General features: G+C 28.7%; 1 protein-coding gene across 1 annotated transcript in view; it reads left to right on the top strand.

Moving 5' to 3' along the window:
• LOC107442619 (gamma-aminobutyric acid receptor subunit beta-like) overlaps positions 1-23,820 on the top strand; it is an 82,115-nt gene that overhangs the window by 53,238 nt on the left and 5,057 nt on the right. Inside the window, exons 5-8 of the mRNA XM_016056229.3 lie at positions 86-168; positions 4,536-4,667; positions 14,924-15,076; positions 20,128-20,378. Of these exons, the coding sequence (XP_015911715.1) occupies positions 86-168; positions 4,536-4,667; positions 14,924-15,076; positions 20,128-20,378 (619 nt within the window). The remainder of the gene's footprint in view (positions 1-85; positions 169-4,535; positions 4,668-14,923; positions 15,077-20,127; positions 20,379-23,820) is intronic.

The following is a 23,820-nucleotide window of genomic DNA, read 5'->3' as shown; positions in this document are numbered from 1 at the left end:
ATTTTCAATTATTATTTTATTTTAAATAAATTTTTGTCTCTTTTCTGTTAAAAATTTCTGTACTCATGAATATTTTAAAAATTAGGTTTACTACTACGCTTGCTTGTATGATGGATTTACACTATTATCCATTAGATTCTCAAAACTGTACAGTAGAAATAGAAAGTTGTAAGTTAAAATTTTGCATTTTATTTTCCAATGCTTTTTAATAAAAATGAGAACATATATTTTTTTAATTAAAATATTCAAATACTATTAGCAATTAATATTTTTACTTGCTGTTCATCTGAGGAAGTCACTTAATTTTTTAATATAGGTTTTCTTTGCAGTTACACCAGCTTTTACAAAGTTTTGTGTGTAACAATCGATTTTATATAATTTATGTATCATATTCTTATCACAATGGTGGAACTTGATGTTTGTGGCATTTAGGTATCTTTTTATTATAATTTTATAAAGAACATTAATTTATTTTGTTGTCTAAATATTTTTATCTAGAAAACTTAAAATGTTTTAGAATTTTCAGATGGTCACAAGGAGAATTTTCATGTAACAAATGAAACTTGAGGGTTATTTAAACAATATTTAAAAGTATTATTTAAAAATATGACAAAACTTGTAGAACTTAAAAAAGACTATGCAAAATTTGTTCCCATCTTGTTCTTTTATGTTTATTTTAATTAAGTGACACTTAAAGGCATGTAATAGCTAGATGCTGGAAGCAATGCAGAATATTCATAATGCATTAGCAGATGTGCCTACCCTCACGCATTTTGTGTTCTTCTCTTGCCACCGGAATTAAATCCGAAAATCTCCCGAAGTTTATACAAATCTATGGTTAAATTCAAAATTACCCAGTTTTTCCTCGAAAGCTGAAGTTATGAGGTGGAGGTATATAAATGCATGCTCGTTGATACATCCTCACAAATCGATTAGACAATAATTTTTAATGATAAATTTCAAACATAACAAGTTATAAAAATACTGGGAGTTTAGAACGGAAGACCGTTCTTGTAAACATCTCGATCAGAACTGTACAGAACAACAGCTGATAAGAAAGTGAAAGTTATAGTAGTAGTTTCAAGGTAGAAGTTTTTACATGCGCTCGTCACGCTACCTTGTAACATGTACTGGAAGGATGAATCACTACACAGTATTCCCCCAGTGAGCAAGGTGAACGACACAATATGAGAGTTCAATAAGATGATACATATTGAAAATACAAAATGCAGTAATAAAAATGTAAATACAATTGTTTTTTTTATACTATGCGAAATACGATTTTGAAATACACAATGTGAATTTAAATGAGTTTCGTTATCAAATAACTTACGTCTTCTAACATCTGGTTTTAAATTCAAGTAATGCAGAAAATCAGCACCTATAATGGAGGTTGAAACATTGCATATATAAAAAGGATATACAAATTGTCTTTGTAAACATAAATCAATGGATAATAATTTCTGTTTATAAACATAACTAGAAGTTCCATTAGCAACAATGAATGTTTGAATTGGAGCAGACATTTTATCTATTTTCGATGCTGGTAAACAAAGAACAGTCACTTCCCGTTTCTAATAGAAAGGATAAATTACTTTTTGCGATCTTTTACAAAGAGGCGACGAGAGGTGAATGGCGAGGTGTATGTCATCGTTACTCCTTGCCATTGTTGTTTAACACTGTATAATTACAGGGAGGTACACATTTATGTGCTTTTGAGTTAAATTTCCTATGACAGAGTCCAACAGAGCCTGTTAGAACTGTGCCTTAGTTAGAACTGTGTACAAAACTGCAGAAATACATTAAAACGAAAACAGAATGTCTGGCAGTCACCATTGAGGTGAAGGTATATAAATGTGTGTTCATTGATACATCATAACCAATTGATTAGAAAAAAACTTTTAATGATGAATTTCAAACATAACAGGTTACAAAAATACTGGGAGTTTAGAACGGATGACCGTTTTTGTAGACATCTCGATCAGAAATGTACTGAACAATAGCTGATGAAAAAGTAAAAGTTATAGTAGTAGTTACTAGGTTGAAGTTATTAAATGCGCTGGTAGCGCTGCCTCATAACATGTACTGGAAGGATGAATCACTACAGTTTTGTTTTTCTTTCCGCGCAAATTACATTCTCCCATGTAGAATTTAGTCCCATCTTGTTGAACTACCTGCTGGCTGAAGCGGAGCTGCACACGTCTCAGATTTTTTTCCCACTCCTCAACCTACTCCCACTTTCATACTCCTATTTGACCTGCTCATCGGACATAAAAGAGTCATCAGAATCTTTTATCTTTCATTTCCTGTGATAACATCACAAGCAGTATCGAATGACGTCTCAGCTGAATACAATATTAACTTCACCGGGTATTGTTTCAGATGTGGGAGACTCTGACTCTCGTATCCTGTGATCCATATCATGTCCTGCTGTTTTTAAAAATTTTTTAGTGCTTTTTTTCAATGGATGGCAATAAATGGTTCGTTATTTTTTTCAGTCATTGGCAAAAAACTGATGCAGTCTTGTTTGTTTACTTAACGTGGATCCGTGGATTGCATCATGATTTTCGTCATTCGTTTGCATATATAACCAAAAAGTAGTTTTATAATGTTTAAGTTCAAGCAAAAACGTGCAACCAATTTTAATTATTCATATTCCAATGAATTTATTTCCATTATTGCTTCGAGAAAAGGTAGCATGTATGCTTCTTGTTCCAATTGAGCTTGTGATATTTTAATCGCTCAATGAGACAATAATGATATTTTGTGGAAAATTAATGGGCTAAAGCACAAAGAGGATTATTATTTCAGGGCTAGCAGTTATAATTTTTTTTTCATAAAATAACCTTTTAGAATTTCATTTCTTTCTTTTAAAAAAACAAAAAAGACCCACACACTTTAAAATTTGAGTTTTTTTTAATTTAAGATCATTTTTATGCTTAATTAAAATTAAATGCTTTATACATTTGTAATATAATTAATTGAATTTATCTAATTTAAAATAAAATGATTCTTTTGTTTATTTTTTAAAAATTTTTTTTGTACATTTTTTTTTACAGTGTCAAAGATTTTTCCACAATGTTTCAAAAAGACAATGGTATTTGCTTTTGAATAAAAAAAACCATATTTTAGGAATAAAAATCAGTATTTTCCCATTATTTTTTTGCTTTCTTGATGTTGATTATAAAAAAAAATGAACAAATTTAAGGAATGCTTATTGTAAATATTAAATTTCAATTTTACGTTTACTTTTTTTACAACAACATACTTGATTAAAAGTTAGATTCCTTCCATAATTTGTTCTCTTTTGTTTTGTAAAATGTCTTGCATTCCTTTATTTATATAATTTTTTAATTAAAGTATTTCATTAGAAGTGTTAAATATGTCACATATCATACTTATTTTACCCATCCTGAAATCTGAATTCTTGCTGAGGAAAATCCTGAATCTTAATTTTTCCAGGTTGGCATGTCTGCATTAGTGTCAAATATATATGATAGCACAAAGGATTTCCATTATTCATAACATGTCAAGCTTTTTTTTAGTGTAATTTGTTTCTTGTTATTTTTTCAATAAATTAAGAAGTAGAACAACTATTTCAAACAGTTTAGTCTCCACAGGTTTTCTACAAGCACTGTAGCTGGTGTAGCAATTGATTTTAAAGTCTTTAAAAATACTCATATAAATAAATGGTTTATTGATTTCTTTTTTATCATTATCCGAAATTGCAGACTTTTTTTAAAAATATAAATGTAACTTATCACAAATATGTGTTTATAGTAGATAGTGGTCAAAATGTTAAACAATTGAATAATTATGTGAGTAAAAAAAAATGCAAGAACGAAATATTAACTGCATTTACAACGTCAAGAGAAATTTCTTACAAGTTCAGTTACAGTTGAATCACTTTTGTATTACTCAATAGCATTTTTTTCCTATTATTTAATTTTGCTTAAAACTATATTTTATCAAATGCTATATATAGCTAAAATGTTGACAGATTCGTGTTTTTGAAACCTCTTTTAAAGCCTTGGTAAAATCAATAAATAATATCAATAATTAACTAAGCTTACATTACTGGTGAAATCAATGATAATTCCTGTAACTGTTTCAGTTTTAAGGATTGAAAAAATTGGATTCAGATATTGCTACTTATGAAGCCTGATATTTTTTCCTTCAAATTTAGTGTAGAAATTATCTATATCTGTTGTAGTATTGAGTTTCTTATTTGGTATTCTAAAATTTTTTTAAAAATCCACTACTACGTTAGCTTTAAAAATTTCTGTCAGAAGTTGGAAAATTTTTTCAGCTTAAAATTAAATTAAAGCTGTTTGTGATTCGCAAATTAGTTGTATGTATTAAATTTTAATGTATTTTAAGCATTTAATGATTTTGTTTTTAACATACCTTTTTCAGTAGTTTTATCCAAAATTTGAGATTTCACTTTGTAGAATTACCATTTTTTAAATTTATTAATTATTTTAATTAGAAATTAACTTATCTATAAATGTCACATAATTTATTTCATTTGTCAGATGGATATACAGTAAAGGATGTTGTAATGTATTGGATGAAAGAACCAATATCAGGAATCGAGAGAGCTGAATTACCCCAGTTTTCAATCTTAAGATTTGAAACAAGTGACAGAGAAGAGAAGCTTGCATCGGGTAATATATTTTTTAAGTATTATATTCCTATTAAAATGATTAATTTCTTTTTATTAAATCTAAAATGTTTTGAGTAAATGCCAGTGTTATATTTAAATGGTTTTGTATGGTATTTCTGTTTTACTAATTGTTTTTATTTTTTTATATTTTGTTACTATAAATCATCTGTTTTTACTCATAGCTTTTTATATTAATCATTCTAAAATAACAGTTAATTACTTAATCCATTAGTGCTAATGCACCCATTAGTGCTAATGCACCCATTAGTGCATAAGTACTAATGTGCCCATTAAGGGTTTTTAAAAAATTCTTTTTGAAATTAAAATATAATATTTAGAATACTTTATCTAATTTTAATTTTATGAATTCAAAAATATAATTTTTTTTCAAATGTTCATAGCTAAAAAAATTTAGCTTGTTAAGGTAGAAGAAAATATACCAGCATGCAGCTTTTTATGTATTCACATCATGTAAATGTACAAGCAAAAAAGAAAGAAGATGCTTTTAAAACTCAAATCTGTTTTACACTTGGTTGATTTATGAAGTAAAAAGTTTAAAACTGTGTTGTGGTGTGGCTAAATAAAAAGGGAGAAAAAAGGGGATGACTAACACTAAGTCAACTTAATATTAAACAAAATTCACAGACTAATTATGTAAAGGCCGAAAAAAATGATAGAGGGATACATTGGGAATGAAGCAAAAGTTCAGGTAAGTGCAACAGAGGAACATGCTGAAAAAAAGGAAGAGAAAACAACTTATACAGTAAAATTACTCACCAGACATACAGTAAAGAAAAATATTTATTTATAAGTAACATGATTAACGTAAAAACATGGCAAACTGGCCAACAAAAATTCTCGGCCTAAGCCGAACACAAACAAAAAAAAACATAAAAACTTGTGAGGGGAAAAGTAACGACTAACTGTTTCTTCGTTATGAAGATAGGCGAGAAAAACCTCGCCGAAAAAAATCAAAATTTTATGAATATCGCATTGGTTGGACGGAGAAGGATCAGAGGGGCAAATCACAGAGCTGCAAATATTGGCCAACTGGCGAAGTTAATTGTTATGCTCCGTGCCAAACATGGAGCAGGGTTGTCAAAAGTGGTGACACACCTGAAAAAGAATTTTGTGGAATGTTCTGGAACATTCTTGGTGCCATCATAAGATCAAAAGGGGCGCTTTGCATATGATGTTAGCCAAAACGTGGGAAAACGGACTTGAGGTCACTCCTTCTCAATCCAACAAAGGGGTTTGCTGACTGGACATACATCTTGCTGTCAGTGAAGCAACAAAAGGAGGAATCTTCTTTTAAAGGAAGAACATAAATATAGAGAAAGATTACTTTCCCAAGGTTACAAAAATATATATTTGAGGCTTAAAACTTAAATATTAAAGATTACAAGAAAATATTTCAAGGAATTATTGAATAATATTGAATAACAAATAAATAACATTAATTACAAGTGTAAAAAGAAGAAATTAAAAACCATACAATTAAAAGTTTATCACAAATTTAACAGTTACAATTTTAACTTACGTAATTATTTAAGCTGTTTATTACATTATTAACAAATTAACAATTAACAAATGATTATTAAATTAGATGAATGATGATGATTAGATACATTAGATAATGATTAGATAATGAAATTAGAATTAACAAATGATTTTAAGTAATATGTAGTATACCATACTACATGTGTGTTGAATACAATTAAGTTACATAAAAAGTAAAGTTAAATTTCATAAAAAAGGGATATTTTAATGTTCCCAAATGGGAATACTAGTCTTTGCCATGGATTTCTTTTATTTACTTTAACTCATGAACTGTTTCATTAATGAACTTTAACTATGAACTATTTCAAATAAGGGTGCATGGTAAACATTTAATAGGAATTTTTGCTGGGATTGGCACATGAAATATCAAAAGTTCACCCTCTTAAAATGTGCGTTTTCTTATTTTGCTAGCTTCAGATGTGTGGTAAAGTTAGTTCTTTAGATAGATAAGATGGACTATAGTTTATATTTTGAAAATGTTTATCAATAGTTTGAGAATGAAAATTCAGTTTTTGATAGTTTATTTACTTGAAAAATCTATTTGAATTTAGTATAACAAAAAAAGTCTGTGTTATAGCTTTTGGTGGAGTGGAGAAGAAATATTTATCAACCCCATGCTTTTATCAGAGTTTAGGGAAGTGAAAGTTGAGTTGGTATTTTAGGACTGCCAATTTTCTGCGCTTTTTGGGAAAATTTCTTGTGGCATCTAAGTTTATATTTTTATGTATGATTCAATATTTTGCAAATTTGATTTAAAGTTATTTTCAGCTCCACTGCATTTAAATGATTCAAAATTTGCTATGAAACACTTCTTCGTTCCAACTGCCTTGTGGTGAGGCTTTTAAAATGTTAGCAAAATTATCAAAAACTCTTGTTGTTGTTGTACCTTATCCTCCAATTGTCTGACGGAGTCAGACAAGATCCAATAGGTTGTTGACCCTCAAAAAGTCGATGACAAGAAGTGGAGTAGCATATCCTTGGAAAGGCCCAAGCAGTCAAGGATATGTTCGGCAGAGGCCTGCTGGGCTTCACATTTGGAGCAGACTGCATAAGTCTTACTTCCTTCAAAGTACAAAAGACTATTCATGTGCCCACTTGCCTATCTGGAGATTGCTGTTTGAGATGCTCTATCACCTATATGAACAAGTGAAGAGTTCCTTGGCCGCATACCAGTTATGAGAGGGGGAGATCCTCCACTTTTTTGATAGATGGCTTTTGATTTTGGACTGATTCTCTGAGTAGGTAAGGACTGAGGATGAAGGTGTTGAATGACTACAGCCCTTCTTGGTCAAGCGATCCGCTTGCTCATTGCCAAAGATGTCAATGTGGGATGGTATCCACTGAAGATGAACGTCGTGGTATTTTGAAATATTAAGGTAATTGTTAAGCTAATTTAAAACCACTTTTGGATGGAAGAAAACAATTGTTTGAGTCTTTGAATGACAGTGTTGGTTCAAATAACAGTAATATTGGTCTTAGGACAGAAATTAATAAGATTAATGCGGAAATCAAGACATCTTATGCACATTTTAAGAGATCGAGATGGAGAGAACTGTGCCAAAATCTGGATTCTAGGACTAATAATTCGAAACTTTGGCGAATTGTTAAAAATATCAACAAAGAATAAGAACAGTGCGAAGAGAGTAACTCAGTAATTGACTCAGATGGACAGGTTTTTCCTGATGACAAAGCGGCAGCAAATGGCCTTGCAGCCTACTACCAGGCAACTAGCAAGTTGGTCTTCACTAGAGAAAATAAACCCATTTTGAAAAAAGCAAAAAACATCATTCGCGACTGCCGAACCACTGACATGGGCGATCAAGACTTATCTGGGGACTTCTCCCAGCGGGAACTGCTCCTTGCTATGACCTTTTTAAACATGACTAAATCTCCTGGCCCGGATGGAGTTTTTGGACGAATGCTTAAAAATCTGGGTCACAGTGGGAAACAAAAACTCTGAAAGCTTTTATTAGTGGTCTTCCACGCTTATAAAATATTTTGTGAAAAGTGCAGTAGTTGGATGCCCTGCTAATTCCAACATATTATGGAACTGCCTACATATTCAAGAAAAGGGACTTCACACTCAGATAGGAATAATTTTTTCTGTATTTTGGTAGTGTTTTATTTCCTTTGATTATAAATCACACTAAGCACTTTCAAATTACTGAAGAAGCGTTCTACCTTTTAGATGCTTTCAAATCAGATGTGTTAGATGTTGATTTATGTATCTTTAAATTAATTGAGTTTGATGGGGGATTTGGAAATGTGGATATCAAGATGAAGATTTAGGCAAAATTATCCTGATAGATATAGGAGAAATGGATATTCTCTATATGGAAGAGATGTATGATGTGCTGTCAAATCATATATAATAATGTAAAGTGCATGGGCAAATTTTTACGTTATTTATTAGACAATGTTCTCGTTTGTCGTATATTTTTTTTTGTTGAAGAGCCAATGGATTTAAAAGATTTTGCAAAGTTAAGAGATTTGCCACGTAATCAAACGTGTGATAACTTTTTGCCTGAGGAATGCATGGAAACTTTCACGTCTGTGACGAATCTTTAAACAAGTCTGAAGAATGACAGAATATGCAAAGGAAAGATTTTTATTGATACTACAGTTATTATCAGTTATTAGAGCTACTTATTTTGAAAGGTTATCATTGTGTGTCAAAGGAAGATAATTATTTGAGAACTGTTGAATATTGAAAGTTGATTTTGATAGAAATTCTGAATTCATTTCCATAAGATTAAAAATTTTTTCATTAAAATGATAACACTGAATCTAAACCAGATGAAAAACTTGGAAAAATAGCTGTAATTTATAACGAACCATTTCATCACTTTGGTGTTTTTAACAAAAATTAAGCATAAATGAATTGATAGTTCCTTATTATAGCCATCATACTTGTAAAATAATCACAAAGTGTGTACCCATAATATTCCTTTCTAAATTTTGAATGTTATGTTCATCATTGTGATGTTTATATGAGATAGAAATGAATTCTAGAAAAGAGAGTGAGTCATCAAGAATGTCTCTGGGTGAGGCAGTTTTGATGTAGCTGTTCTCTATTACAGAACCAAGCAAGCACCTGATCAATTTTGATAGTATTTTATACCATATAATTTATTATCAAAATTAGCAGATACAGTAATTAAAGCTATGGGTACAGTCCAAAGTAATTTGAGATCAGACATCATCTTTTACCAGAAAAAAATACATAAGCCAGAGAGCCCACAGGATTGATAGATTACCAAAGTGAAGGAACTGTGGACATGTGCAAATGAAATTGCAACATAGTTGTGACAGTTGAATCTGTCACAATACAAAACAAATATTAAAATACCATGCAAAGCAGGATTCATTTACAAAACAAAATTTTGAATAGGCAAAATAAAATTGATACCCAACCTGTTCTTATGAAATACTACAATGAAGGGATGATTTATATAGATGTTCTGGTTAACACTTCTCTTATCGTATAGACTACAGCTCTAAAATACATAAATGACTAATTTATAAATTAATCAACTGAAAAAAGTTAATGCCTGATTTTGTAATTTTTTGGGACCCAAAAACGAACCTATTGGGCTTCAAGCCGAAACTTTTATCTCAACTTAAATTAACCTTCAATCTGAAGTTTATGTTCCCAGTATTTGTAATGCTTGAAGGATATTTTTTTCACATTATGCCAAGTAAAAGGAAATATATCTGTAAAGATAAAAAGTTATGAAATTTTGACAGTAAATTCTAGAAATATGTATTAGATTGTGAAATATTTTCACACTTTTTATTTAAATGCATTTGTGTTTTTTCTCTTTTCTTCCAAAAAATATATCAAGAAAGTACTCTTCAAATGCTAGTGTTTCTATTTGGGTGTGACTAAAAATTCTTTCTAAAATATTTTTTTTTTAAATGTGTTAGTTGATTATTGATAAAGAATCAATAAGTACATAAAATAACAAATTTGAGTACAAATTTGATTCACTTCATAATTTAGCATCGAAACTTAACAAAAATTTTATATATGAGTCAATCTAGAGAATTTGAAGTTCAAGGTAAAGAAAATATGATTTGTAAACTAAGTAAAGCTATTTATGCTATGGTTTAAAGCAAATGTAAATGGCAATAGAATATCAAATTATTTTATTATAACTTGGTTTTGAGAAATTACCTTGATGTAATTGTATTTATAAATTAAAATATAAAGTAATTTTTTAGTTAATATTTATCATTTGGTTTTATTCAGGGAATATCACTAAAAAAATAAAGCTGATTACTTACTCAAAAACAAACTAGAAATCCAAGATCTAAGCAAATTAAAATATCTATTAGTAGTCATTTTTTGAGAGGAGAAATAGTTTATGTTAAGTAACTAACACCAAGAAATTAAGCAAAAAAATAAATAAATAAAATAAAATAAATCTGAAGAATTACCTAAAACTTTTTTAAGTGTACTTTTTAAAGTTGGACTTAATTTACCACATAAAGTAAAAGAAGACAAAATTTTTTAAGCACGCTTAATGAAAATCTTCGATTTAGAATTATTGTTTGATGCTTATCTTTTTAACTGACTGAAGAAAACCTGAAATTTCACTCTCATTGAATATTTTTATTGCAATACCGTAATGGTTATTCTTTTCAGCATTGTAATATTAGTTGTTGATGGAAATTTCATTAAATTAGGTATTTAATGCCAGGAATTTCAAGATTAACAAATCTGAAACTAAGTGACTTACTAGCTTTTTTCTGCTGCAAACTGTTATTGTCATTTAACTAACAAACATTCATCTTGCATACATTGTTCATCTTGCATTAATTTTGTTTTCATAGTGTACTATTCACCTGGAAAAGAAATAAGCAAAAATGTGTAGCTCTCTTTGATGAAAAGTCTGTAATGTAGTTTTAGATCAACTATTTTGTATGAAAATATCTCAAAGGGAAATATTGATTACATTCATAATTATTTAGAAAAATTGACTTCTTTAGGGCCAAAAGTCTATGTTTAATAGTTTGATTATATTATATAAGTAATTATTTTCCAAGCAATTTATGCTTAGAGTAACAATTCCCTAATCCTTAAAAACATATATGGTTTAAATAATAAAAAATATGAAATAACTGGAAGAAAGTTGGGATACTAAAATATTTTGGGAAAAATAGGAGGTTGCATCTGGCATGGTTTCATTAAACAAATGTGCTGCAATAATGAAGTGGTTCAAATTACAATATGAGGTTAATTGAAGTATAATAAAACTCGAATTCTGTACTATGATAAATTTTCAACATAATACAATCAAAACTCATTGATCTGCAATTATACTCAATAAAGGGAGAAAATTGATCAAAATGTTTTAAGACTTAAGTATGTTTACAGACTCGAACAAACTAGAGACATTTTAACCAAATGTTTCTACAGTAGTATTTAGTATAATAAAATTTTAGAAAATATGTTATCTATATTAGACATTTTTTTATATCTCTACTTTTTAAACATTAATTGGCCTTGATCAGAAAAAAGTGTTGAATTTAAGTGATATTCTGATATCTTACTGATTCTTGTCGGGGAGGGGTCCCTTTTTATTAATCTAGAACAAATTACATGTTATTAGTACATGTTCTGTTTCTTTCTTCAATTTAGTACCTCAATACTGTGGTTGTGGTGGAGTTTAATAGGTCTCTAATAAGTTTAATAAGTAGAACAAATTGCCTATTATTAGTACTTGTTTTGTTTCTCCCTTCAATTTGATATTCCAATGCTGTGGTTGTGGTGGAGTTTAATAAGTTTTTTTTGCCACTGAAGCTGTTCATTAAGAGTTTAAAGTATACTTAACATTAATTTTCTTTCTCTCAAGATCAACTAACTTAGTTTTACTAAAAAGTAATGACTACTCAAACAAATGCTTAGTCTCAGTAAAATGTAATGGGATACTTGTTATGCCCACTTGAATATGTGGCAATAACCAGTAATTTATGTGAACATGTGATAATTAGGGATGTAACGAATATTTATTAACAATACAGATAATCCCTTTTAATGTCTAACTCTTACTCTACTCACTACAAACCTAAAATGCTTAGCAATAAAATAAATAAAAATGTATTACTGAAATAAATTTATTTTACCACGAACTCAACGATGGGTATAAAAATGTTAAACTAATCTTTTACTTTTACCTGTTTAAATCCTCATGCTACGAGTTGAGGCTTCTTGATTCTATTATTTTTTTTTAAGCACTGTATATCCCTCGGTTGCAGATAGTTAAACCGTCTACACATTGCTATTTTTCATCATCTAATTTTTGTCTTCTATGGCTTTGTTTCACTTATTTTTTACTGTCGATTCCCGGGCTTCCACATAGGCTTTAGGTGATTCCATATAAAATCTTCCTCTTGAAGACTATCTTCTAATTCTTGCATTATGCAGTCAATTTTAATTTTATTTATATCTGTAAGCTTAAAAAAAATAATCCAGATTTAAATTTTAATCTGTGCTTTGAACAGAGTTCTTTGACGTGGTGGTAGGTCAAACATAATCTCTTATTACTTGAAGATGTGTTGTATAATAATCTGAAATTCTGTTGTTAAACTGATTTTCCTCAAAACCTCATTTCTTTTCCACTTTTTTAATTTTTATATTATGCACTTATTTGTTGTTTTCTTGAACTAGATCTTAGTTGCCATGCTTAATCTTATGTATTCATTGTTTTGTTTATTCAAAATATTGTATATTATTTGAGGATGCATTGTTTAACAACCTGAAAACTTCTTATTAAACCGGTTTTCCTCAAAATTTCAATTCTTTTCCTCTTTTCAATTTTTATATGTTGTATTTATATGTTGCTTTCTAAAACTAGATCTTAGTTGCTGTGCCTAAACCTTGTGTATTCATTGTTTTATTTATTCAAAATTTTGTCGCAGCTCCGTTTTTGGTTTTGTCAAAATCTCTATGCAGAGTTTCTAGGATTTTATTATTTCAACAGTGTAAATTCTGTATCTTTCTCTTCCAAAGTGAACTTGTTTTCCAAGTTTTGAAGGTTTTTTTTTTCTACAAGCATTTCTATGGACAATGGTTTCTTTGAGAAATACATTGAGAAATATATTGATCATTTTCTTTGATTACTATAACTATCATTAAGAAAACATTTTTATTAAGGATTGGAGATAAGATTGTCTATTTAAACCAGCCATGGTTTTTAGATTTAAAAACAAGTAAATCTTCTGTTGTAGTATTTAAAAAATACTTATTTCATTATTTTAATCAATTTTTCTATTTAAAGCATCTTTAAGCACTTTATTTGTTCATTTAGAAATTTCTAAACACATTAAAAAATTAATAACTGTTAAAAATTATTAATTTATTGATGACTAATAAATTTTTCTTTCAAGTACTTTTCAAATTAGTATGTAAAAATGTGCCCATATCCAAATTATGAAGATTTAAGGCTTAAAAAGCATAGATCCACAGTTTGTAATAATTAATAAGCATCATTTCAAAATTGTTTTTTGCTTTAGGTTTGTAAATTTCACTATTTAGAATATCATAAATAGAGTACTGAATAACAATTAATAATATTAAAGTAGAACATTGATTTTCTAAATCTTTGTTTTATAAATATCTCTGTTAACGAAAGTTCATAGCTGTCAATTTTTACCCTACTTGCTAAAGATTTTTCAAAGGTAGTGAAAAAGCATTAAAGTCTGCAAATATTCTTTCCATGCGGCCAGAACTTAACTCATTATATGCGAATCTGGTGTTAAAAACATCTGTTTGAATCGTGTGCATGCCATTCAAGTCAAAATCATTTTAGTTTAAATTTATCAAACAAAATCAAATTCAGTTGACACTATATAACAATCCATTTCAAAATGAAAACATATGTTATAATGTGAGGTCGCTATATTGTGAGTGCGCAAAACAGAATTATAGCAAATATAAATTCTTGACTCTTTAATGCCGGTTTTAGGTTGACGAAAACATGCTACCCTTTAAAAAAGAATTATAAACCTGAGGGAATATTTGACTATAAGTCATTTTTTTATGTCAAGAAAGTACAAGTATTATTTCATTTAATTGTACTTTATTCACATTTTGAAATTGAAATAAAAATACTAAGGTTGGGAATGCACACAGGAAAGACCGATTTTCACTCAAGGATGCAATATATACTTCTTATTCTCAATGATTAAAATTAATCAATATTTCACTATTGTTTTCACCATAAATTATGCCTAGAACCACCTCAAAAAAGAATTGGTAACCCTGTCATTCTTTCTTCAGTCATAGAGAATTCAAGATTACTTTTAAGAAAGATATTAGACCTCATTTTCACTATCATTCTTTTAAACATATGACATATGATTTTATTTGAAAGATTGCTTATAATACTTTTTATACAGTAAATGAAATTTGCGGAAAAGACAATTTAGATTGCTTAGCTGAAAATTTTTATTTTATGTAACTGTAAGTAAATTCTAAGGGTTAGGTGAATGAAATAACTATTTGAACCCAAATGTAATTACATGTACTACGTTTTTGTGCAACAGATTTTAACTACCTGTTAGCTACTAATTTTAAATTTAGGATCATATTTTAAGACCAAATTATGATCTTCATATTTGTTCTCATCAAAGGTACTTGTGCATTGTTTTTTATTTTAAAAGTATTAAAATACTCCCTTTATTTTTGTTTAGGTACTTATCAGAGGTTATCATTAAGCTTTGAACTGAAGAGGAACATTGGATATTTCATATTTCAAACTTACCTTCCTTGCATTTTGATAGTTATGCTTTCTTGGGTTTCTTTTTGGATTAATCATGAAGCTACATCAGCCAGAGTTGCTCTTGGTAAGTATCAATTATTTTGAAATTTTGAAATACTTATTTATAAGTATATGTGATGCTAATAATTTAGATGTAAAAAGAGTATTTTGTTGAGAAAATCCTGTTCACTATGCAAGACACATTTGTTGAAGGAATTCAATCAATGGTAAAATGTGAGTTACTAGTCACAGAAGTATTTTACTTTACTTTAGAAAGTCAAATATTTAGGATAGTTAATTTATTTTTTAACCAATTTAATTTCATGTGAAGTTCTCTTAAATTCCCTAATTTATAATAGTGAAACATTATCAGTACATTTTTACTTTCAAGCTTCAATTGTAACATTTTGTTATGATAAGGGACATCAAACTGCAATTGTTCTGTGTTTATGAGCTATATTTTATACACATATTACTGATTTCCCAGCCTTTTTTTTCTATGCTTATTTTGACTGTACTTTTTTTTACTTAAAAGATAAACCTGTGAGTTAAATAAAAACTGAATTTTGTAGTACAACTAATTTTGAAAGTTGTTAAATGATTTGACGGGTGAGAAAAAAAAATTGAACTTTATTGATATAAATCTATGTTTGACATATTTGTACTTGACAAAATGGACAAGCAAAATTTTTCTAACAGATTTGATTGATAGCTTTACTGTTTTCTACATTTTATTTAATACACACACACACACACATATATATGTAACATAAAAAGCTTCAATTAATCTTTTTATGTTATTCTTTTTCTGTAAATCCTTTTCTTAATTTATTATTCAAAACGAACTGCTTTCTCACACTTAAATTCACATCCTGTCCTTTAATCTATTTTTGGCTCAAGTATGCATTAATTAAAAGTAAGACATTTTTCCTTTTACTCTTTGTGGGAATCGCACTACCTATTTGATACACCAATTAAAATTACACAGTTTACCCTTATTCCCTAAATCGAGACATTTTACGAATTTTCCTTTCAAGATTTTCCCTAACATTTATGCAACAGCACGACAAGTTTGTTACACACTCTCTCTTGTCATTCATCTTATAATGATTAAATAAAATTAATTTGCTCTGTTTTAAATCCTGTGCCTGTTTGTCCTGCTCACATGACTGTCACCATCATAAGCCGGCAGGATGTGAATTTAAAAGTGTGAGAAAGCGTTTCTTTTTGAATAATAAATTAAGAAAGGGATTTACAGAAAAGGAATAACATAGAAAGATTAATTGAAGCTTTTTATGTGACATGTATATTAATATCTGAAGCTCTTCCTTTGCAAAATGTTATTCGATATATTATTTGCTTTAACTCCTATTTCAACTCATAGATGATTGAGATCAGCAATTGTTCAATATGGAAACTCTTTCAGTTATTTGCTTGTTTTTAAAAAAATTTTGAAATGATCCTAACAATTGTATATTTGACGACAACTTAGTTGTAAATTTTTAACAATTTACCATATTACCATAACCAAACCAAAATAGTCAAATTGTTTACAAATGGCAGTTCCTGTACCTTCCTTGTTAGTAAATGTTAACATTCCAATACTATTTTGTAACAGTTTAGAATTAACACATCATTCCTAATGTTTTTAATCTTTTTATACCTGTACTTATAATTATTTTTGGAGAATTATTTTGAATTCAAATTCTATAAAGAACAAATTGTTTTTTCTTTCTTTTGTTTTTGTAAAATTGGCTATGAGTTGTTTGATAAAGATGTGTAAATGTTTAGTTTAAATTATATTTTTCAAAATATAAGTGCCTGTTGACTCTATGTAAGTAAATTTTAAAACTGCTGAAAACATGCATGCTAAATATTTCTTACCGTAAACTGTTTTCTAATCCAATCTTACNGACATAGAGTCGAGTTAACATGTCTTATATACTAGTGAAATGTAGTTGTAATTTTGTAGTGGTAGATACGCTACAGTACTCCCCCACCAGAATTATATCTGTGATAGAATTCGATGAATGAATACCAGTAGTTGAATCATTGCTGTTTTTGTGCGGTTGAGCCGGGAGAGCTGTATTAAGATCACCGTACTTTTTGAGTGCTGAATGTGAGAGGTGTATTAACTTCAGGGTCGTAGTCGCTCCTGTGTTGCCATTAGCAGTCGAGTGTATGCAGGCCAACGTTGTGTGCTCGAGACTGAGTAGCAACAGTGCGAGGAGGTGGATAATGTTGCAGTCACAAGTAGCAAGTCAACTATTCAATGTGGACCATCCAACGAAGTAGGCGTTACTGCCGATGTAAGCGTATCCAGATCAAAGTGGGCGTTTTTTGCCAAGGTAGGCGTGTTCACATCACGTCCGGGTCACCAATGTGGGGGAAAGTAGTTACAGACCATGTCAACCCTCATCTATGAAAAGGTACCCCGACATAGAGTCGAGTTAACATGTCTTATATACTAGTGAAATGCAGTTGTAATTTTGTAGTGGTAGATACGCTACAAAGACGAAGAGTAGTGAAAAATAACACATTTTTTGCTACTACATAATATTTTTCAGTCGTTTATTTGAATAATGTGTAATAAAAGGGAGCAGTTTGGAGACCATTGGTTAAATTGCCTGCGTAACGGATATAGTGAACTCCCGGTTATAGTGAACCAAAATTTCGGTCCCTTGAGGGTTCACTATAGCGGGGTTTGACTGTATATATATACACAATCCCTGGCAAATGAGGATGATGATTCCCTACATAAATGATCCTTTCTAAGAGTTGCGTTTCGTTTGTGATCACAGTAGAGGGATATTTTGCTCTTCCTAAAAAGCTTTAACGGACCGTGCTGTGTGGCAGGGAGCTCCATTTTGCATAAAAATGAATGGTTCCCAATTTGGAAACCATTCTCTGAGCTGTGGAATCAATCGATTTTATAAGACTTCTTTGTGCTGATCTTGCCTCATTATACTTTTTACCATGTACAGACGCCAGTACCCTTGCTGTTGTTGACTGATCAGATCATCACTTTTGTAGGATGCTTAACAGCACGCAATCAGGATGATACTTTTCTCCAGGACGATGATGCACAAACAACGCTTTATTCTGCAAAATTTTAAATGTGCTTTCATCACTAAAACAGAATTGTCAAAAATAGAAAAAATCTAAACATCTCGCAAAAACAGCACTTCATCAAGGATGCAGCTCTTCATTCATCATTAGCAGACAGTTGTCCCTTGATAAAGTGCTGTTACTCATTTTATATATGTTACTTTTGTGTATAAAATAATAGTCTATAATTTGATGAACAAATAAAGATTTAAGTATTAGAAAAAATTATACATAAAAATAAATTGTTTCATTTCAAAGTGAAACTATTGAACTGTAAAGTTCTAAAAATTAAAAAAATAAAAAATAATTAAAATTAAGTTTATAATAAAAATTATTTTTTTTCCAGCATTCTCATGACTGGATTGTTACAACGCTTTTAATTTTCAAAATGTTTTATTACTTTTTGGAACATTTTTTGATTAAGTTTGACAGATATAGCTTGTAAGTCAAGTAGACATTTGATTTTTATGTGTTATTAAAACATATGTGATATTATGTACATTTTTAATTAAAATCATTAAAAAAAAGTATCTCATTAAAAAGTCTTTAAAAAAAAAGAAAGAAAAGCAGATGTTGATAACAAAAGAAAAAAATACGCTTTCTGCTACTTTGTTTCTTAAAAGAAATATTGATTTCATTTAACTTAACATTAATTTAATATTTCTATGGATTTATAATTTCATTGAAATTAAAAAAAATACTTCGGCAATATATTATGTTTTCAGAAACTTTGAATACAAAATAAAATTTTTTTTAAAGGAATATTTTTACGGAATTTAAAGAAGATTATAAAATATACTGCAGCTATGAGATTTTTCCATTTTTTAGCACTCAAAGACTCTGGCTTTATTTTCATATATTTCAAAATTTCAGAATTACTTAAATGTATATACTGAAAGTATATACATTATATATACAATGTATATACTATTTGTGCCTACTGAAAGTTACCAATCAGATTTTCACCTATTTCTAGGATTTTTAAAAAATAATTTTTAAGATTTTTCATGATTTACTAAAGTTAGTTTGGTAGAATTTTTCTTTAACAAATATGTCCACTAAATATTTAAATATGCACAAATAAAATTTTTCAATGAGCCAATTATTTAAGAGAATTTGATGTTAAAAAATACTAAAATTTTTATCATGTAGCAATTCTTTAAACATGAATCGATGACGCCATAATATCTTCCAAGTGCCTGATCATGATGCTTCACTTTTAACAACTTATTATTTTTTTTAAATTGTCATTTAATAAATAGTTAGTCCCTGAATTGTGGGAATAATCATAAATCTAGGTTTTTAATCATGCTTATGACTTTTAACACACAACTTCTTCGCATCAAAATTTGTTTGATCAATTATTCAATAATGATAATATGATTTAAATAACAAGTTTGATTCAATAATTCAAAAATTAAATCTGTCACATTGAGTGTCTGTCCACTAATTACATAAAATTTTCAGGCAATTAAATTATTGTTTGCAGCATTAAGTGCAGTACCACAGAAATTAGTCAAATTGAAAATTTCTTCAGATTATTTACTTCATATAACATAAATAATACAACTTAATTAACAATTTTGAAATTGTTCTTCTTCCCTATATTAATTAGAGGGACTATATTAATTGGAGGTATTGTCCTATGATTGCATGAAAAAATTATAAACTCTTTTTGTCTTTATTAACTATTTAAAAAAAAAATGTTTTGACAATAAAAATGATCTGATGTTGCATGTAAAATATTTTTGAAATTATAGATTTTACAGAACTGATTTAAATAAAAAAATTTTGAAACTGTGCATAGGAGCCATATAGAGGTATAATTTTTTCTTTATTCTAATTATAGATGAGAGAAGATTCCAACAAAGAAGCATATTCAGTTAAAATTTTTACGATTGAAGTAGAATGTCATGTTAAATATTTTTATTCCTTCCCGTGGATAAGACTGAGATAATGATTTTTATTAATGGATTAAGGGTTATCTTTCTTAATAACTGATATATTTTTTGCAATATATCCTTACAGGTATTACTACTGTTCTGACAATGACTACCATAAGCACAGGTGTACGATCTTCTCTCCCAAGAATATCCTATGTGAAAGCTATTGATATATATTTAGTTGTGTGCTTTATATTTGTGTTTTCCGCTTTACTTGAGTATGCTGCTGTAAATTACACTTATTGGGGGTCTACTAGAGCAAAGAAAAAAGCAACAAAAAAGTTGAAAGAATCAGCAAAATCAACCAGTGCTAGTGCTCTTGCTGAACCAGCTATGGTAAATGTTAAGCTTTCTTTTTATTCATTAAAAAAATGACATGTTTTCTCCTAATAGCACTTTTAAATGATTTATATTTTTTATGTATATGTCTAGTGCATCAAGTTTTAATTATTGAGTATTAAATAGAAGAAAAAAAAATTAAAATATATTGTAATTTATGTATTTTATTTTGTATCTAAACCAGAGTGACAATGCTCATTAGGCGAACAAATTCAAACATTCTGCTTATATTTTTAATAAATAGAATTATTGGATAAAAACAAATTTCTTTTTAAATAATAGAACCAAAGTTGAAATACATGAACTTACTTCCAAACTTCTACGGATTATCCATAAAATTTATGGATTTATGTTTAATTTTGCAGACTTACTGATAAACCCAAAACTGACTTACTGATAAATTCAAGTCTTAAAGCTTTTTTTTTGTTATATTTTGCTAATATGTGCAATTTAAAATTCTATTCTGATTTGGGAAGTAAAGAAGGGGCTTAGCTAGTTGAAGTTAAAAAAAATAAATAATTATCACTTCTAAGAACATAGGAAAATAAGATCTAATTATTTGTTATTTATTTGTTTTTCTTTCTCTATTCATCATTGATTTCAGTCTCTTCCCTGTACTTGTCCTGATTCAATTATTTTTGCCTCTTTCCATTTTTGCACTCCTTCAGAAAACTGGTTAATTCAAACATCTTTCTCACTACTTCTGTGACATACAATTTTTGGGAAGATATTTCCATAAACTTAAATTTTGAAGCATTATGAATGAAGAACTAAAGCAGCCTGCGTTGTCTGTAGCTAAAGATCAAATGTATGAAATTATTAAATGTTTGCAACAGCAAGCATTTACTGCAGTATGTGAGGGAAGACACTAAAGTGATTTTAGTTGTTTCGACTTGTGGTTAATTATTTTAACATAGATGTTAGACACATTCAATGTATTTGATCAGCAGTACCGATTTGGATGGGAACTCCACAGAAGAAAAATAATCCTTTTTTTTAAAAATTGTGTATGCAAAATTTGACATTCCTTTCAAAACTACTGAGTTCTTAATTTATACAGGGGAAAAATCTGTAATTTTATTTTTATAAATAAAAAGAGAACACTGTACCTATTAGATGCTGTTGCCATATTATTTGTTATAGCTTTCTTAAAAAAAGCTGCTACAACTTTCCCTGTTAAGGCAAATGGCTCTTTGATAGATATTTCTCACGTGGAAAAGTGTGTTAATCAGAAATAATCAGTTGCGAAATTCTCAGAATTGTATGGTAAAGACATTAAAAAATTACTGAAATATATGTCGATTGATCGTCTAAGATAAAGTCTAATATAGTTGGTATATCAATGGTAGCCACTCATGAGTTTTTATAAATCTGAAATTACTTGCTGTGTACATTTTACTTTGCTTTTATACAAAATACCAAAAGTTATTGAGAATATAGTGGCACAGAATATAAATTGAGGGATAAACTTGTACCTGCAGAGAAAACAGAGGCTAAAATGTCTATAAAAATGAAACATTGTTACAAATGAGCGAGATTCAAAGAAATATTTAAAAAAAAGAAGAAAAATTATGCTCCTAGAAAAAGTAGTTCAAGTTTTTGTTTCATATTTTTTAAAAAAAAATACGTCAAACTATATGACATTTAGTTATATCAAAAGACGGGGAAATTTTTATGTTTCTATCTTCTGATTTAAATAAAAGTTACAGTTAATTTCTATTAAGCACCATATTTACGTTTCAGAAAATAAGTGGGAATTTGCAGTCAGCATCCCCAGAAATTCATTGATTAAGACTAGATTTATTGATTAAGAATCTAGCTTTATTAAAAGAGTTCTCTCAAAAGGCTTAAAACATTTTAATAACTCAACATACATTTCATGAACTCAAAATACCTTAAACCTGCATTAGATTTAATTACAAAATGTTCAAAAGAGGAGCTAGTATAGTTTTAGGTAGCAGTGGTAAAATACTTTGTAACTGTATGTGAATACTTTTCCTAGAAATTCTCTATAACTAATAATATGCTGAAGTGTGAAATTGCTGATTTGAATAAAATTAAAAGTTCCACCTTTGCTAGTGTCAAATGTTATGTAGATTTGTTCCCTTTTCTTTTGAAATGAAAAGTTATAAAACCAAGAAGAAATGAAAAGTTATAAAACCATTAAATAAAATTCAAAAAAAGAAATTCCCCTGTTGAAGAAAATTTCCCAATTGAAAAATGTTGGCTTGAGCTAAAAGATCTGAAGAAATAACTGTTTCAGGTAAACAAACTGATGTGCAGTGGATAATGATTAGTCAACTGAAAGATAATGTTATGTTAAAATTTGAAAAACTAGCAAACCCTCTATTCTACTCATACCTCACTCCAAAGCAGAATGTGAGATTATTTTTAGTTTGATAAGGAAGAACTGTATTCAGTATTGAAAGATTATATCAATCAAATTTTTAGAAAGCATGCTAATGTTTAAAACAAGACCTTCTAAATTCTATCACAAGCAAGTATTTGCCATTGATTTTCTTAATAAATGCAAAAAAGCCGCTATAGCTTCTTTAAATTTAGCTCCAATTTCCTCATGTGCTGCAAATTTAAAGGAAGACTTTGAAACTAGCTACTTTTAATTTTGTATATAGCATTTTATTTTTTTCTAAGTCGTATAATTATGATAGAATTAACAGAAAAAGATTGGTTATCTACAATGTAATATTTGCTGGAAATGGGATATTACAATAGAAGGAAATAAAGCTTGATATATCTTAGCTTGATATAAGGAAATAAAGCTTGATATATCTTAGATTGCTATCAGTAAAATATAATATTGTATATTTGATTTAATTGAATGCCAAATACATATAGTGTTATTGATATGCTGAGGTAATTATATAGATATTGTGCTATTAAAATTTAAACGGATGTGTTTTAGTTTTTTATCTAAATCTAAATATTCTCTAAAAACTAAAATTCAATTTAACAAATTAAAAAGAATTTGCTTCTTAGTTTAATTGTGTTACAATTACATAATAGATTGTATCATTAATTTATTATGATGTAATATTATTTTTTAATTAATTCAATTACATTTTATTAAATTCTTCAAGAAAAGTTTTAACTGAAGCCAGTTTGCAAAAATGTCAAGCATATGTATTTTACACTTCATTGAGTTTTAGCAACCATGAAGTAGAAAATGAAAATAAAACTTAGATGATGAAATGAATGCTTTGGCCTTCCTAATATTTTTTATCCATTTTGTAGTGGTGACCTTGGTGATGTCTAGTGGGAATATTTGATCTTTTTTGGGTGCTGTGTTTTGAAAGTTTAGGAAAAATCAAATGTTTTTATCAACTGCAAATTCAAAAAATATTGCAGTTAACAAAAATATTTTGGGTTATAAAGGCCAAAATTGTTTTCTTTTTTCCTTATTAAGAGTGATAAGTCTGAA

This window comes from Parasteatoda tepidariorum, chromosome X2 (genome assembly GCF_043381705.1).
Source record: "Parasteatoda tepidariorum isolate YZ-2023 chromosome X2, CAS_Ptep_4.0, whole genome shotgun sequence".
Taxonomy (NCBI): domain Eukaryota; kingdom Metazoa; phylum Arthropoda; class Arachnida; order Araneae; family Theridiidae; genus Parasteatoda; species Parasteatoda tepidariorum.
Note: the sequence above shows the minus strand (reverse complement) of the source record. Positions and strands in the feature narration are given on the sequence as shown.